Source organism: Eubalaena glacialis, chromosome 1 (assembly GCF_028564815.1).
Source record: "Eubalaena glacialis isolate mEubGla1 chromosome 1, mEubGla1.1.hap2.+ XY, whole genome shotgun sequence".
Classification (NCBI taxonomy): Eukaryota; Metazoa; Chordata; class Mammalia; order Artiodactyla; family Balaenidae; genus Eubalaena; species Eubalaena glacialis.
In genome coordinates, this window is record NC_083716.1 from 18,112,138 (window position 1) to 18,129,240 (window position 17,103).

The 17,103-nt window shown below is 45.4% G+C and overlaps 1 protein-coding gene across 1 annotated transcript; it reads right to left on the minus strand.

The window, feature by feature from the left end:
* Window positions 1–1,501: 1,501 nt before the first annotated feature.
* Window positions 1,502–16,524, minus strand: TECTB (tectorin beta). Its single transcript, XM_061193357.1, has 10 exons — window positions 16,449–16,524; window positions 15,542–15,732; window positions 13,560–13,702; window positions 13,382–13,454; window positions 9,710–9,813; window positions 9,478–9,561; window positions 5,395–5,557; window positions 3,819–3,891; window positions 2,656–2,688; window positions 1,502–1,551 (listed from the first exon to the last, which is right to left on the minus strand). The coding sequence occupies exons 1-10, from the start codon at window positions 16,522–16,524 to the stop codon at window positions 1,502–1,504; spliced, it is 990 nt and encodes a 329-aa protein (XP_061049340.1).
* Between the last annotated feature and the right edge of the window lie 579 nt (window positions 16,525–17,103).

Genomic DNA, 17,103 nt, shown 5'->3' on the forward strand with positions numbered 1-17,103 from the left:
ACCAGCTTTGAGACCAGTTTCAGCTACGAGTCATTTTAATCTAGCGTATTATTGCTAAACATGCACTCTGTGTCTCCAGAGATTTGAGAACTAGCTTAATTTCTGAGTTCATTAACACAGTTGTAAAAGAACCATCAAACTACAGATCTCAAAACTTCTCAAATACATTAAATACAGAGATACAAACTGACGTGTTTTCCAATGATAAGCCCGCTAATTGAGTCTATACAAGACAAAGAACAGAATTTAAAGCTCAGGCTTTTCCTAGCGCATCTCAGCTTCTAGCCTCAAACTGGGGTCCTCAGCGCATTTTCAGGGATCTGCCAATTCTCTACCAGGACCGTTTCTTTCCATTTTTATTTGCTTGACCGTGTAAATCATTACTCTCAACATATTCTCAGCATGAGAAACCACGTGATTTCACTGGCCATTTGTTTTCATTTTATTTGCATTTGTGTTTCCGATTTTTTGTTGGTTCCATTCGAATGGTCGTAGGTTACTGAGATAAAAAAAAAGATATGGGCTTGAATGTTGAAGTAAAGCCTAAATGAGGTCAGACCATTCTCTACAAATGAAGATTTCTTAGCAGAGCAAATAGAAATAGTGAGAGCCTTGGGCATCACGAGTAGGATGGGGTTGCCAAGCTGCAGAGAACCTGTCGTGGCAGTCCCTCTGAAGCATGTTACAAGTAGCAGTTTCATTTAGGCAATGCCACGTTATCACGGTCAATGGATGCTAATGTGAGTTTTACTCTTTTTGTAGCTTGAGTCCTATTCAATTTGTAATTTTCTTTCGATCTTAGACATATATATCAGCTATAAAAATAAGGAGTGTACACCTATATAATGTTTATACATATTTAAGAAAACTTATAATAAAACACCAGTTGGGTTAGCACTCACTGGGGGCTCTCAAGAATCATTTTCCTTTATATTATTCAGGTTTGAGCAAACGAATGTTTTCTACTCTGATTCCCCCATCATCATTTGAAAGATTAGAACCCCCACCTGGTGGCTCAGCCCTGGTCCTTAGATAGGAATTGCACAGCCTCAATGACAAAGGCTCCTTCGGCAAAGTTGGTTGTTCTTGTGCATTCTGTCCTCAGCACTGACTTTGTGCTTATACCCTACATTCTCCTCAAAATGCTCAGCTGCGCTTGGTTGGGTGTGCTAGTCTTTTAAAATTAGAATAGCTTTCAAAGGAGTCTGCTGCAGTCTCGACTTGACTATGGGGAAAGGAGACTCCTCCGCCTGCTGCAGGGGAGGGACGGCAGAATCTAAGAGCCACAGGAAGTCACACGAGGAAGTGGGGCACCAAAGAAAAACAATCACTGAAATTCACGAAAATCACTGGAACACATATTTGGCAAAGCGCTGTTCTCTGCTCCCCAACAATACGGTCTTCTGTTTGTTCTTTTTGGCAGCACAATAAATGTGAGTTTGTCATTGACAGAGGAGATGGTCTTGGGTGGAGGAGCTGCAGCTGCCTGCCTGGCTCTCCCTTATAACACAGCACAAATCCCCAGCATCACGATGAGGTGATAGAGAACATCTGTGGACCAGACAGGAAAGGAGACAAACAGTTCGACAAGGAGCAAGGAGAACTCAACAAAAGAGTCAACTCAACATAAATGAGTCAACTCAAGGACGTTAAGTAGGTTTTCATAAAACTCTGCACATTTTGTACATAGTCAGTTTTGTTCTTCCTCTGGGGTTTCCATAGCTCACTTTCATCAGTACAAAGAACTAACAGATAAGCCTAGGATAGGGACCTCTGACAGATGGGAACCTGAACTTCGATCATACAGTGATGGTGCATTTCACTGTAGACTCCAGATGGTGCATCTGAGAGTCTCAAACAGTTGGTTTGCATGATTTCCTGTAATTGTGAGAGCAAATCCTACATCTGTGAGTTTGTTTATAAATAGAACTGCCTTACCCATCTTCTCGCATCATTTGGTGAGATCTTGGGTCTTAGCTGAAATGCTTCTTCCTCTAAGATGCTTCCCGGGCTGCTGTCTAAATCATTGTTCAGCCCCACCCACCATACTTCATGCATATTAGGAAGGGCAGAAGCCTTGCCTGCCTTGTTCACTGCAGCAGTCACACCACCTAGAAAAGTGCCTGGTACAGAGTCAGTAATTATGGCTGATTTTACTGGATGTTTGTTGCTTGCTGGGCATTGTTTAGTGCTCTTGGCTGTAATAGTTAATCCACACAACAACTTCTGTGTATGATATGGGCAATTATTAACCCAATTTCATGGAGGAAACTGGGGAATGCAGGAGTGGGGTCATGGCCCAAGGTCATTCAGTTCATGAGGGGCAGGGTCATAGAACGGACTCAGAAATATTTGTTGAATGAACAGATCATTGAAAATCACGTTTTCCGAACACAGAAACCCAAGAGGAACCACCTGGTGATGTCTTTGCTTAGACTTGGTAGGGGGGTGGGGGAACCAGCTCTGCTTCATCCAGCTTGCCCCCAGCTCCTCCCTCCCTTCAGATCTCAGGGGCTGGTTGGAGAGAGACCTCTCGACCTCCAATCCCCCTCCACCTCATTCAGGTAAAGGCTTTGCTGGGGCCAAAGGTAAGCCTCTTTTAAAACACACATCTGCCTGTTAAAAGCATTGCCCAGAGCTGTCTCTTTTCCTTACCTGAGAAGCTATAGAGACCGGAGGATCCCCTGCCTGTAGTGAGTAAAGAAAGAGAATACAGAAGGTTTAAGAAAAGATCACAGAGGGAGAAGTCTCAGAGCTGTGTTCCTAAAACACAAACCTGACTGGATTCTCCCCTGATGAAACCAACCCGCTCCCCATTGTCTTTAGCACAAAGTTTCTTGCAGGGTTGACAAAGGCTTCATCTCACACCGTTTTCATCTCGGCTCTCTATGGCAGGGGTTGGTAAACTTTCTGTAAAGGGCGGGTGATAGTAAACTTTTTCAGCTTCGCAGGCCACTCGGTCTCTATTGCAACTACTTGACGCTGTCGAAAGTAGCTGGAGACAAGCCCTAAATGAACCAGTGTGGCTATGTTCCAATAAAACTTTCTGTATATATGATGAAACTTGAATTTCATATAATTTTTGTGTGTTATGAAATATTGTTTCTTTTGATTTTTTTCAACCACATGAGAAGGAAAAACTGCCCTTAGCTTATAGGTCATACAAAATCAGGCAGCAGATGGGGTTGGGCTCCTGACCATAGCTGGGTGACTGTCCTCTAAAGCTCCCAGGCCTTGCCCCCCCTTGATGTCACAGCACTCTTGAGGTCAGACTTAAAGATGACTCGCAGAGGTCCTCCCTAAGCCTGACTAGGCTGAGCTGCCTACGCATCTAGTCCCATAGACCCTACCTCTTCCACCCCCACTAACAGTAATCTCCCTTTCCCTTAGCATTTAGCATCTCCCTCCTTGCTGGATGGTACATTCTTGAGGACAGGGCCCGTGTGGGTCTCCTTTTTTTCTGAAACCCCAGGGCCCACCCAGCTCCTTTACTAGTTTTGTTGACATGCTCTGGATGCCCCAGTACGTTTCATTTTCTATTATTATTATCACCTGCACACTGTGCCTGGAAGCTCAGAACTTCCTAGTCCCTGGGGGGCATTGGAATTGAGGCCACAGACCGAACTTTTCGGGGTAGTTAACAAACCTCCTTGATCGGGCGTGAGTAACCCACCCCCCACGTGAGGAGACGCGTTGCAGGTAAAGGTTGTGTCTACAGGCACAACTGGTTTGGCAATTCAGTTAAAATGCTCAAACCGGCCGTGCCTGTGGACGCAGCCCAGCGTGAGGGCAACCATTTGGAAAACAGAGAAGCTTACTACGGAGGGAGAGCTCGACGACCAGGACGCCCCCAGTCTGGTCCCGGAGGAGGCGTTTTCGTTTGTCACAAGTCTGGAGACCCAGGAGAAGCCGAGGGGAGAGGTGGGATAAGAAACAAACACAGGAGAGAAAAGAGATTTTTTTTTAAGAAGTCACAAAGTTGATGGAGTCAAAATTCCCCAGGCCTCAGACATTAGTTCCCTTATTGCTTTTATAACCCAGAGAGATGTATTTCATTGCTTCTCCAACTTGAGAAAAGGAAGAAATCTTTCCGGCCTTAACTCTTCAAGCTGGAACAAATCCACATGGCGTGTGGGAGGAACTGACTCCGTTTCTTTTGATGAGAAGTAAGGCTTTTACCCATAGTTACTCTCATCTCTGTGATTTGAGACGTGGATACCCGCAAAATGTGTTCTGGTTCATTTTCTTTTTAAAATGTAGTGCCAATAATAATCCTTTCATGAACAGTTAAATGTTTCTCTACTCCCTTCCCTTTCTCTGTTTGTGATCATAAGTGACCACTGTCTGGCCCAATGAATCAACAGAAATAGAGATTATCATCTTATTTCTGTTGGTTACTATAGGCAATGCGAGCAGGTACCCTCTTCAGAAACACTGTGTCCTTCCTCACTGAGGTCTCCGGTCCAAATAGACTGGAGGAAGTGACAGTTTGGAATTTAACACTTTTAGATCTTCAAGGCAGTGGTTCTCAAACATGCACGCCACTTGAAGAGCTTGTTAAAACACAGATTGCTGGGTCCGCCCAGAGTGTCTGAATCAGGTGGTCTGGGGCCAGGGAGTGGGGTGGGGGGGCTGAGAATTTGCATCCCTAACAAGTTCCCAGGTGATGCTGAAGTGGTGTGGACCACACTTTGGAACCACTGCTCTAAGGACCAGGTTCACACCTGGTCGCAATGGAAAATTGTCTTCCACCTGAATTCATTACGCATGTTGATTGATCCTGCAGCAACTTCTTGGTGGAGGAGGTGGAGGGGAAACTGACCGTCCTGCATGAGCTACTAAACATGTCTGGGAAGCCGGGCCCTTCCTCTCACGTGGTCGGAACAGCTGTGACCTCACGTCGCGAATTCCTGCAACATCTCTCTTGTCCATCTCAAGTCTCCGAGACGGACGTTCAGGCTGGTAAGTCACGAGCTAAAAATACCTACCTTCGACTTCCATCCAGAGCCTATTGCTACCAGCTGAATTTTGAATCTCCCTTGTCCTGTTAACTTTTTCAAAGCATCTCCATGTCTGTTGTTTCTTTCATTTTCCCTAACATTGCTCTCTGAAAAGAGAAGGGCCGCCATTACTCATCACCACTCTATCTTTAAAGATGAGAAAACCAGGCTCTGGGGTTAAGTGACCTGGGCCAGACCATGGAGCTTGTTCGTGGCGGGGCAGACACGCCTGGAACGTCTGCCCTACCCTCAGCAGCCTTTCCTCCATTATGTCCTCACACACATCTACACTGGTCTGTTGACAATTTCCCAGGGAAAAATACAGCTGCTCAAATACCGTCCCCTCACCCTCACAGCCTCAGGTAATATTCTCATTCCGGGAAGGGTGGCTCACCACTGGGCAGGAGAGCTTCTCACTGTCACAGATGAAAGTCTCACAGTGTAACCACACCTTGGACAATTTGGGGATGTTCTGGAACCGGAAAGCATTGAATTGGAAGGTTGCCCTGTGGTCTTTCCCGTTCTCATGCACGAGGACTGTTTCATCCGTAGGGCAGCTGGAGCACACGGGGTCGGGGGAGGGAAGGGGGAGAGACAAGGTCATCTCATGAACTCCAGCAAGGGCGCCTGAGGCAAAGTCACGCACGGCCTCCCCTGGGCTTTTACACAGCACGTTATCCTTCTGAAGCACTGTGGCAGCACATCACTTTTCCTCATTTCTTTGGGGTCAGTTGGAGGAGCTATGAGATGGCTGTGACCATCCGCATTCTACAGATAGAGTACAGCAAGGGTGGAGCAACGAGAAGCCACACATCTGGAAGTCACCACACCTCTGTCCCCAAGAAATGAAATCCCCCAGACAACGTCCTCCAGAGGACTGGGATACGTACAGACTCCCAGCATATGTCCAAAATAAAGATGGTGGTGCTGGGAATGGCATTTCCCAAAGTGCTCTCACAGCCACCTACGCCCAGGTCACACCCAACATATTGCTGTGTGTGTATTGTGAGGTTTTGCCACCGGGAATTTGAATTTACATTGTACTATTTAAGTGCTATATCTATTCTATTATATAATTGCCTTTGTAAAGATATTTTTAATATGAGCACAGAAAAAAATGGCTGGAAGGATACCATTTAAATGTTAACACTGGCTATTATGGACAGTTTTTGTTTTCTTCTTTCACCTTTATGTTGTTTTTTTTTTTAATTCTCTATAATGAGAATGTAATATTTGGGAAGTTTCAAAGTCCCAAATGTACAACTGCAGTAAAAGAAAAAATAATGACATAGATGGGCATTTGTCGAAACCAATTGTTCTCACCTGGGGGCCATTTTGCCCCCCAGGGGAAATTTGGCATGTGGTTGTCATGACTGGGGGGAAGATACCCCTGACACCTAGAGGGTAGAGACCAGGGATGCTGCAGAATGCCCTGCAGGGAACAGGACAGACCCCACAACAAAGAATGATCCAGCCCCAGAAGTCAACAGTGTCGAGATTGGGAAAGCCTGGTTTAAGCACAGTAATTTTTCATTAACCAAACACATATGGATTCCCTACTTAAGTGCCAGACATTCAGCCAGGTTGGGAACAGACACAGTGGTTCTGGGGAATGCACAGCGAGACCCACAGAGTGTGAGGGCCTGTATGCAGGTGACGATGAGCACCAGAACCTGTCCTCTTCGGAACAAAGGTCTCTGGGTTCAAAAGCTTAAGACCAGTGGACAGCACCGCAGTGGAACCCGAAGTTCATGCCCCGCCTGGCGTGTTTCTCTGACTCTATCGTCCTTCCAACTCAGCACACACACTAGGGAGCAGTGCAGCCGCCCCAGGGGAACGTCATGGTGGGCCCTCTCCCATCCCAGTCCATCAGAATCAGACATTAGGGGCCAAATTAGAGGCAGGACGGAGGGGATGTTAACTCTGAGAGTGAGTGAAACGAGCCATGAAAACTGCACCTTATATCTGGACCAGGGCCAGAAGCTGGGATCTGTTTGTGGTGGCCTCTGAGCAGTGACAAGAGCTAGGGGCATTTTCTGAGCTGTGAAACAAGACTCTTGAAGGATCATTCGGTCATTAAACCCGAGACCCTTGTACAAACTCAAGACTAAGTCCTTAAAATAGCTCCTGGCTGCTGGAGTGTCCAGGTATGGTGTCAGACAGTGGGAACAATGTAAAGCAGAGCTTTGCTGGCGGCAGGAAGGAGGCAAGTAACAGGCAGGCCTAGATGCCTTGGCACTGCTGCCTCTTGGCTCTGGCTGTGGCACCTGTCCCTCTGTGACAGGTATCTCGGGATTGTGGAATGCCCACGGGGAGGCTTTCACACCATCATCACTTCCCCACCTGAGATCAAAATTCCTATTCTAATCTCTCCAGGCATTCTTGAAAACTGGGTTTTCCTTCCAAAGGGCCTGGCGTGAGCCAAAACCATCTGGGAGGTTATGGGAGTGGCCTTTCTAATTCTCCCCTTTGGCACTGGTCTTCGTGCAATTATCTCCAACCTCAAGGGGCCATTTCAGTTAGGCAGTATTTGCAACTAGGTCAGGGTGTCTTTAATTTGGCTGTGCTTAAATGCAGAGTCCCAGGGTTCACCCAGGGACCTTCTGATGTTGTAGGTTTACAACGTGTCTGCATGTGTAGCAGATACCCAAAGGAATTCCTGTGCACACTAGGGTTTGAGGACCGCTTGTAGCGACTACCCCAAAGTCACATGCATTCCCTTTTCTGCCGTATTACACATCCACTAGGTGAGCAGGAACACTAGAATTATCTGAGAAGATGATTCCATGGTGTGGCAGAAGCCTTTGCCCTTGTGTGGCTATTGTTTGAGAGAGGTTCCCAATGCCTCTTGGTAATTTCAAGGTCCCTGTTGGTCAGTAGTTTATTTCCGAATCTCCCTGAGGTCATTTGATTTGCACCATCATCAACAGAACCTAAATGAATCATTCAAGGACAGATGTGAAGTAAGGACCCAAACTAAGCTCCCATCTCTGCAGGAAGATGGGTTGCTCGGGTGTGAGCCTTGCTGGCCTGTCCTACCCTGTGTTATCAAGAGATAACGCTGCCCAGATCATCCATCCCTTTACTAGCTTAGACTCTGGGTAAGTTTCTGAACTTATCTGTGCCTCAGGTTCCTCATCTATAAAATAGTGATTGTTATACTACCTACTCTATAGGAAGTGTAGTGAAATTGAAATATATTAGTATTAGTAAAACACCTACCTAGAGTAATGCCTGGTATGTTGTAAGGGCTGTATAAGTGTTTGTTAAATAAAAATAGATAAAGATCCAAAGTGGCTTCACCTTTGTTATCTTATCATCTTTGTCCCTGGCGGCAGTGTTTACTCAGCCTTGATGGTTCCAGTGCAACTGGTCTGCTTTGGTTTGGGGAATGGCCTCTTCTGTGTTTACTGTTTGTTGTGTGGATGACGCCTGCACCTCTAGTCTAACTCATCCTCTCCTTTGTTTTCCAAAGTTACAATTCTAAGTGCTTCTAGACAATTGTCATCTCAAGGTCAATATGTCATCCCTGAACTCAAGGAGAATCCAAACTCCCTTATCCAGAACCCCTCTTCCCTAGGAGCCTACGACAAACAATTTCTCATCTTCACAATTCACGGTGCAACAGCAGAAAGCATTCTTTGTCGCATGTTCCTCAGACATTGTGCCCTGTCCTTCCCTCTACCATATCCAATTGGTTGCTAAATTTTTATCACCTCTCCCTCCCTTGGATGACGTTGGATGACCTTCTTTCCATTCACTTGGCTACAACCTTGATTCAGTTCTTATCACCTTTGGCTCTAGAGCTGCCACAGCCTCTGATCTGGTCTTTCTACCTCCCATGTTGTGTTTCTAACCACCCTATGTGTGATTTCCAGAATCACATTTCTATACTATAATCCCATTACTTTAGTCCTCTACTCCAAATTTTAAGAACTCCCCGTTACCTATGAAATTATTAGTAAATAAAAACAATGATATTATTAAAATTGATTGAATACCAGCTAGGTACTATGTACTAAGCTTTTTACATGGATAGCTAAGCTAGTTCTCATCAGGCTTCTGATGTCAGATTGATTGGATTTGAACCCAACCTGCCCACTTCCCCATAATGATTGGATTTGAACCCAACCTGCCCACTTCCCCATAAACACACACATACACTAACTATGTGATATTACTTAACCCCTCCTGTGCCTCAGTTTTCTCATCTGGAAAATGGGGATGATAGTAATAATACCCACCTGTTGTAAGGCAATGAGTTAATATACGATAAAGCTCTCAGAACAGAACCTGGCACTTAGAAAGCACTATGTAAGTGATTCCTGGTATCAGTACTCAGTCTGGAAGCACAGGGGAAGTCACTGATGTGACCCCAACAGGCTCCACCTCTTCCTTCCAAGCGTCCCAAACCAGAGCAGCCCTGGATCTACCTAGCCCCACCTCTCAGCCCTGTGGTCCAGAGAGCCGTACCTACCCCTTGTTGATCAGCTGCCACTGCAAGGGATACATGAAATCAGCCGAAGGTGTGGCCCAACAGCTGTTCAAAACCACTTTAAACCTGGAAATGAAACAAAACGCATCACTGTGAGCTAGGGAGTTGTATGCCTAGAAACTTTGGGTGATTAAAAAGCCTCTGGGCTGTTTTTGTTTGTTTTTTTTTCTCTTCTTTGTATTTATAAATACAAACATTAAGAACACACACTTACCTAATGCTTAACCCTTTGGCTTCTACTCCTGCAAACAGATCTGAACCAATTTCGGAGGTCTCCAGGATAAAAGGCGCTTCTTTCTTAATGGAGAACTTGGCATTCTTTGGAAGGAAATTGACACTGGGCGTTATGATCTGTCAGACTGAGCAGTTGGGTCTGACAGGAGCAGATGAATCGGGACGGGAGCGGGGAGGAACAACCCAAAGGCACAGGTACATGAGACCACAGTGAGACCCACCGGGACCAGAGAGGCTGTACCTCCTAGGATGCTGGTGCCATCTTAGAAGGGATGAGGACATCACATGTATGTCCAGGAGACTGCGCTATATAGAGACCAAAATCATAGACTGCTGTCCCCAGTGTAGCCAGAGGTGCTTCTCCTGGCTCCATCTCCCGGGAACCAAGAATTGGAATATTGGAATAATACCTCCACTTGCAGGGGAAGCTTCCTGATTATGTTACATAGTGGAGCACAGAATCTGCACCCTTAATTCAATTTCTGAAGCAAAACGCTTTTAAGGGTCAGTTTCTCCACTTCTCACCTGACAGTGAGGCAATACTCAGTGTGATTTCCCCCTACTTTCTTTGTAACATGAAAATTAGGGACCTATGTCCAGATAGCTTCACCCATTAGTACCTGGACAGTTTATTTTGGCAAATTCTGGGCTCTGCCTTTTAATAGGGGCATTAACCCAGGAAATCATACAGAGAAAAGAGTCACTAGGATGATGAATGGACCACCAAGAATGGGACGATGTTTAGTTTGGGAAAGACAAGCTTGAGCTAGTTGAAGGACCATCAGTAACATGTAGTATCATTTCAGAGGACAGAACCAGGACCAGTGGGCCAGAGTTCGGAATGGCAGATTTCATGACATCAGATTTCACATGCTGACCTAACATGAGAAGGTCCAACTTGCCATTGCCCTTGGAAGAGGTGGGGAACCCATCCCTCAGCAGCCTTGCAGAAGGGTTTTGGGCATTGGGTGGAAGGTCAAGATTAATCACCTCTGAGGTTTGTTCTGACTCTGGAAGTCTATGATTTTGGTCTCTATTGCTTGCCTTCGTTCCATCCCAAGCTTTGGCATTTGTTTCTGTCTAACTAAAAGGAATAGTCAATACCATTTTGACTGAATAGAAGTCAACCTAGTCCCACTCTGACATCGATGTTCAACCCTATAAAGGTAACAGTGCTGGTGCTGGGAGTTCTCAGTTTCCACTTTAAACAAGGTCAAAGTTCACAATTGTGAGAATGACTACTTCCTCAGGCATTTACTTTGCGCCAGGCGCTGTGCAAAGGATTTTATAAGGATTATTTCATTTAACCCTCATAACAAACCTCTCAGATAAGTGCTATTATTATCCCCACTTAACAAACGCATAGGCGGAGGCCCAGAGAGGTTAACTAACTTGTCCGAGGTCACACAACTAGTAAATGGTGGAAACAGGCTTCAAACCAGTGGTCTGATGTCAAGGCCTATTTTCTTAACCACAACGCTAGGCTACTTCTACAAGTTGACTACCTTCCTTTATTTCGGATTGGGAGTCAAAATAACTTTACCAAGAATACCAACCACGGACCGTTGGCAGAATTGAGTGGAAGGGGGTAGAGAGAGAAGAGAGGAAGCATGCTGAGTAGAACTGGTGGTTTTGGAGCCTGGCATTCGGAGCTCTCAGAGTCCTAAGCAACTAGCAGAGCATTGGCTCTATTGTGCCATGCAGGGCACAGCTCGGTCTCTGGTAATTTGATGGAAATATATGCAGCGAGCAGCTGTTGCTTCAGAAACACACAAGAATGCCCTCAAAGCAGAAGAAGGGAGGAGAAGAAAAATACCAACCTCATGGGTAAGGCACAGGAAACCGAGCCCATTGTGGGAATGTTAATCAGTACCAAAGTCTCGGTTATAACCTCAGAGCCCCCTCGTTGCCAAGGTTTGTTTGTCCTATAAGGGTCTTGGTGGGCCCTAGGGAAGGCCTTAGCCTCATTTCTACCAGTTCAAGGAAGCAGTCTGTCTAGCCCAGAGGATGGCCTGGGTGATGCTGAGGACATGCTTCCTAATTTTTGTTTTTTCTTAAAAAAGTTATAAGATTTGATATTTCTGTCTGAAACTTAGCTCCACATAACTGATGGTGGATGATGACTTTTGACAATCGTGGTGCCTCTCCATTTCCAACTGTTGTAAAACCTTCATAGGGTCATATCTATAATTTTATCTGGTTAAAGCAACAATCATGTATTTCCAGACAGGGACTCAGTAGTAAAGACAGCCTGTCATCAGGATGTCCCCTGAGTCTGTTGTCAATGTGTGAAGCTTATTTTCCTCTCTGGATAACCTTCATCAGTTACTACAGTGGTTTTGCCATCCTTTCATCACCCCGGTGATCCACACTGTTTTAACCCCCCTGATTATAGGTCAAGGGATTGTATGGAATTTCCTTTTCTTAGGACTTAACCACTAGTGGTGTGTAGCCTGGGGCAGATCTAGGTTTTGTGGGACCTTGAAGCTTATTTAGAGAGCCCTCTTTAATTAAAAGAATCAAAACTTTGAATACAAAATTAGACACAGGGCCTTGAAAAGGGCCTGTGGAAGTGAGGGGTCATGAAACTTAAGCTTCATTCCCTGCATAGTAAGTTTGCCTTGGAGACCAATGTTAGGGGACCTTGTTCCAGACTGGGTACTGCTCTGGACCACCTGTGGGATCTTGGACAGATCATTTCCTCACTGGGTTTCAGATCCTCAGCTGTAAAATGGATTAGGTTATTCTAGGATCCCTTCTAGCTCTCACCTTCTAAGTTCAGCAAGATTAATAGCTTCCAGGGAGCTGGTAAAGCAAGTTCAAAGAGTTCAAGGTCAGTGGAGTTCCAGGTAATATAGTTGTTTCCTTTGCGAAATGAATGGGTTGTACATGGTGGCCCCTAAGGCTATCTTCCAGTTCTAATGTTGGAAGTAAAGGTTTCTATTTCTGCCTGCATTTTCCTTTAGCCAGCTGGGCCATTTCCTATGTGCATCTCCCCTCACTGGAAGCTGCAGGTCTGAAAAACAGAGCACCCCATCTAAACAGGAGGCCAGCTGGGCTAATGGCCATTGCATATTTAGTTTCTCTGGAGCATTTTATTCTTAGTGCCTTTAGCTTTGATGTCAACGTAGGCAGCATGCCCAAATTAGACAAAGAGGAGGCCCACTAAGTAAAGGGCTTTGGAGACCAAAGAACTAGGCGGCAGCAGCCAACCCCAACCTCTCCCCTTAGCGCTGTCCCAGGTAGGAAGCTCACTACTCTGTGCCGATGTTTTAACAAGAGCTGGATCCTAAATATAAATCTCTGGAGGGGGTTGTAGTGGAAACTAATCTTGATTAAGCATTAGACCTTGGCTGTCTTTACTGCCGATTGACCTTTGATTTCTCTTATCTCAATTTTCTCATCTGTGAAATGGGAAGATTGCCCTTTTTTCTCCGTGGCACCTTTCCTTTCTTCCATCCAGTCTATGAATCTGAATGTCTGCTGCATCTAGTCTTTAAAGAGGCTTAAAGCTAGACCAAAGCTTATGTCTCAATTCAAATTCAAGAATGGGGGTCTGCATACAGCTTAGAGGAGAACAAATGCTGAGGAAGCATCCCATCATCTCCTAGAAAGGCCCCAGGGTAGCAGTGGAGACCTGGAGACCACTTACAGTGTAGAAGTTGAGAGACAACTGGCTTTCAAATGTGCCCATGCTCCCGTTCTTCACATGAACAGTGGCCACTCTGAAAAGGGGAGAGAATTTTGCATAAGGACTGAAACATGCCTGGTTGACAGGGGCTGCAGAACACACTCAAGGCAGCCAGCCCTCCGCTCGCGGAGCAGCTTACCTCTGGTCAAAGGCAGCCTGGTTCACCAAGTAGGTGGAGTGGTAAGTGCAGGAGAAAGAGTAGTTCACAGGCTGGTTCTTTACGATCACGGTGCTGTCGTTGGAAACAATGTGGCTGTAGAAGTGGTAGATGGGGGGCTTGTACTGGAGAAAGAAAGAAGGCGGTTAGGGTGGCCCTGTACCCCCAAGATGTGAATGAGGCCTCTTGGATAAATGATTGAAGATGGTTCAGAAAAAAGCCCAATGGGGAGACATGAATGTCTGCCATTGATATAGCACCCACTCTTGTTTGTCGGTGAGCTGATAATTTTTGTAAAGAGATCTTAAGTCTGTTCAAGATTTTTTTTTTTTTAATAAATTTATTTATTTCATGTATTTATTTTTGTCTGTGTTGGGTCTTCGTTGCTGCATGCGGGCTTTCTCTAGTTGCGGCGAGCGGGAGCGGGCTTCTCATTGTGGTGGTTTCTCTTGTTCTGGAGCACGGGCTCTAGGCGCGCGGGCTCAGTAGTTGTGGCACATGGGCTCTAGAGCACAGGCTCAGTAGTTGTGGCGCACGGGCTTAGTTGCTCCGCGGCATGTGGGATCTTCCCGGACCAGGGCTCGAACCCATGTCCCCTGCATTGGCAGGCGGATTCTTAACCACTGTGCCACCAGGGAAGTCCAAGATTGTTTATAATAATCTAAGTTGAATGTTGTACACTTAAAAAAAATCCATATACCCACTGGGCTTCTGACCGAAATGGACTGGCTCAGGAACCTCTATCTCCCAACATCAACTTTTAATTTACTTTCCCCTGTCCAAGTAATCTTATGTGACACCTTCACCCACCTCCCATCTCTAGAACATTACTGCGTGGTTCTTTGCTCTTTCCTTCTTCCAATCATGAGCACTATTTCTGAGATTCTTTCCTCTGACTTGTTGGACTTTAAAATCACCGAATATTAGAGTTAAAAGGGATCTTGAACATTCACTTGAGAAGTGATCTGCCTAAGACTGCACAGATGATTTCTAGTTCATTTTACCAGGATATTCAAAGACATGATGTTTTTGTTAATCATGCCCATGACTCTTCTCCCTAAATCCCTGAATCCTTGTGGGACCTTTAGGAAGAGGAGGTAGCCCCAGGAGCTGAGACCCGATAGATGTACCATCTCCTTCAGTCAAGGCCGTAGGAGTTCTAGACGTCAGCCAGAGCATCAGAAGACCTAGGCTCCCTTCATGACTATATCACTACTGGTTCTGTGGCCCCGAACTAGTGGCTTTGCTGGGAGGTCTCAGATTTCTCCTCCATCCCGTAAGGATACTTGGCGAGAGGATGTCTGTGGTTCCTTTTAATTCTGATTACCTGTCCTGGGTACTTCACAAGACCCAATTATGGGTTGTGTTATACTTTGGTCACTCCTTTAAGATGCCTTCCATTATCTTTTTATTTTTTTGGCCACGCCGCGTGGCATGTGGGATCTTAGTTCCCCGACCAGGGATTGAACCCGTGTCCCCTGCAGTGGAAGCACAGAGTCTTAACCGCTGGACCACCAGGGAAGTCCCTAAGATGCCTTCCACATGCACCCCTTTGTCACCACTTCCAAGTCTCGGGCAGAGGATGGCTCACCCATCCAACTCAGGAAGGATGGGGCAGAGGATGGCTCACCCATCCAACTCAGGAAGGATGGCAGCCACGAGCACGTGTTCAGAGCTCCAAGTGAGGTGGAGGTGGGAAATGTACTTTGTTCTACCACGGAAGGTGGCTTAGCTGCTCAGGCAGTGAATTAGGAGAATAAAATCTAAATCCAAAGAGTCACCTAAACTAGACAGAAGAAAAGAATTTAAATAACACTAATATCTCAGGAAATTTGGGAGTTGGGACTGACTCTTCAAAAGAAAGTGGTGAATTCTGAGTCTTTCTAAGGGTGGACAGAAGATGTCTCATTCTTGGGCCCAGTTGCCTCCTCTTAGCAACTCCTCCACGTGTGGCCTGGTCTTACCTCGGACTGGGTTCCACAATAGGATTTGTTTTTAGGTGACAAATCTGGGATTACAAATTGGTAGTAACCTCCTTCGTGGACCCCATTGTAACACAGCCCACCGAGTGCCAGCTGGTGCACTTCCCATCCATAGGGACACTCTGGGATTTTGGTGATGATTGTTTTCGGATAACAAAACACAAGAATGACATCTGGAAAGAGGAGAGACATGGTCTGAAATCAGATCTGGTAATATCTACATATGGTGGGCTCCTGTTACAGCTGAGCATGCAAAGCAGTTAGTTAAAAATACTTTCCCCACTATTCTTCATGAGCTGTGACAAAAGTTTTCCCCCAACTTCAGTCACTGAAGTTCCACTTTTACAGTTTTTGAAACCTCTGTGTAATATCTGCATTATTCTTAATATGTATTCAAAATTGGTCCACTTTTAAGCTTTAACCTATTTTAAGGAATGTATTTTTGAAACCAGATTAAATGTATTTTCATATATATATTTATATTTCCAATATATATATATATTTCCAATCCATTCAATCTGGTTTCATATATATATGAAAATCCCATGAAATGAGCATATAAAATTTAAAATGTCCATTTATGCACAATGCTATGAAACAGTAATTTATGGCACAGGACAGAAAAGCAGTAGTCAAATAGAAAAGGTGAAGATTTTATCTCTATTTGTTCATCTATTTAGCAGCCTCTAATTTTTAAAAAGTGTAACTTTACCCAATAGATTTGTACTTTCTGTGGGAAAAACCGGATGGGCGTTGGGGTGCTTAAGTGCTTCTACTTGGCTACAGTATTGCATTTTCCTAACAATAGAAGCACAGCGCTATGAACTCTGCGAAGGGAAGTGTCAGGAAAAGTTCCTTTCCAGGAAAATGGGCTAGCACCAGAGCATACCTGCTTTATTTGGAGTGCAAGATCTCGCAGAGGCTTCGGCAAAGACAGCCAACAGGACGAAGGCCCTCATCACCATTGCTCTTGCCAGGTGGCCAAATCAAGCTGGCCGAACGTTCACGGTCCTGTCAGGGCCCGAGCCCCGATCATTCTAGGTCAGAAACACGAGCGAGAAATTAAAATCAAGGGTGAGCACAAAGCAGCACATACAGAGGAGATGGATCATGCGTCCCGTTTCTAATGGCTCTTCGTCTGCGTTGGGAGGCAAACATGGGGCTCATACCACAGAGAGTGTCAATTTCACACGCGGCTGCTCGTGTTCCCGACTGTTTCATTCTCTCCGACTGGAGGCTGCCTCTCAGATGCTCCCCAAATCTCTGTTCCCAGTCCTAGCTGGACTTTATATAAGCCGAGAGTGTAAAAGAAACCGGCTCCAGATAAATCACAATGAACATGCATTATCCACCGTGGGGGGGAAATAAAAGGCAACCTTGCACAATAATCCGATGGGAAGCTCAGTTACGGCCACTTGAGGCTAATTTCTTTTACTTCACAGAGTTGGAGAACCTTTTTTTTTTTTTAAACTACTTTTTAAACCAGGGGTGGAATAAAAAGTTGAATTTTTTCCTCCTCATACAAAAATAACTCTGATTGGAGG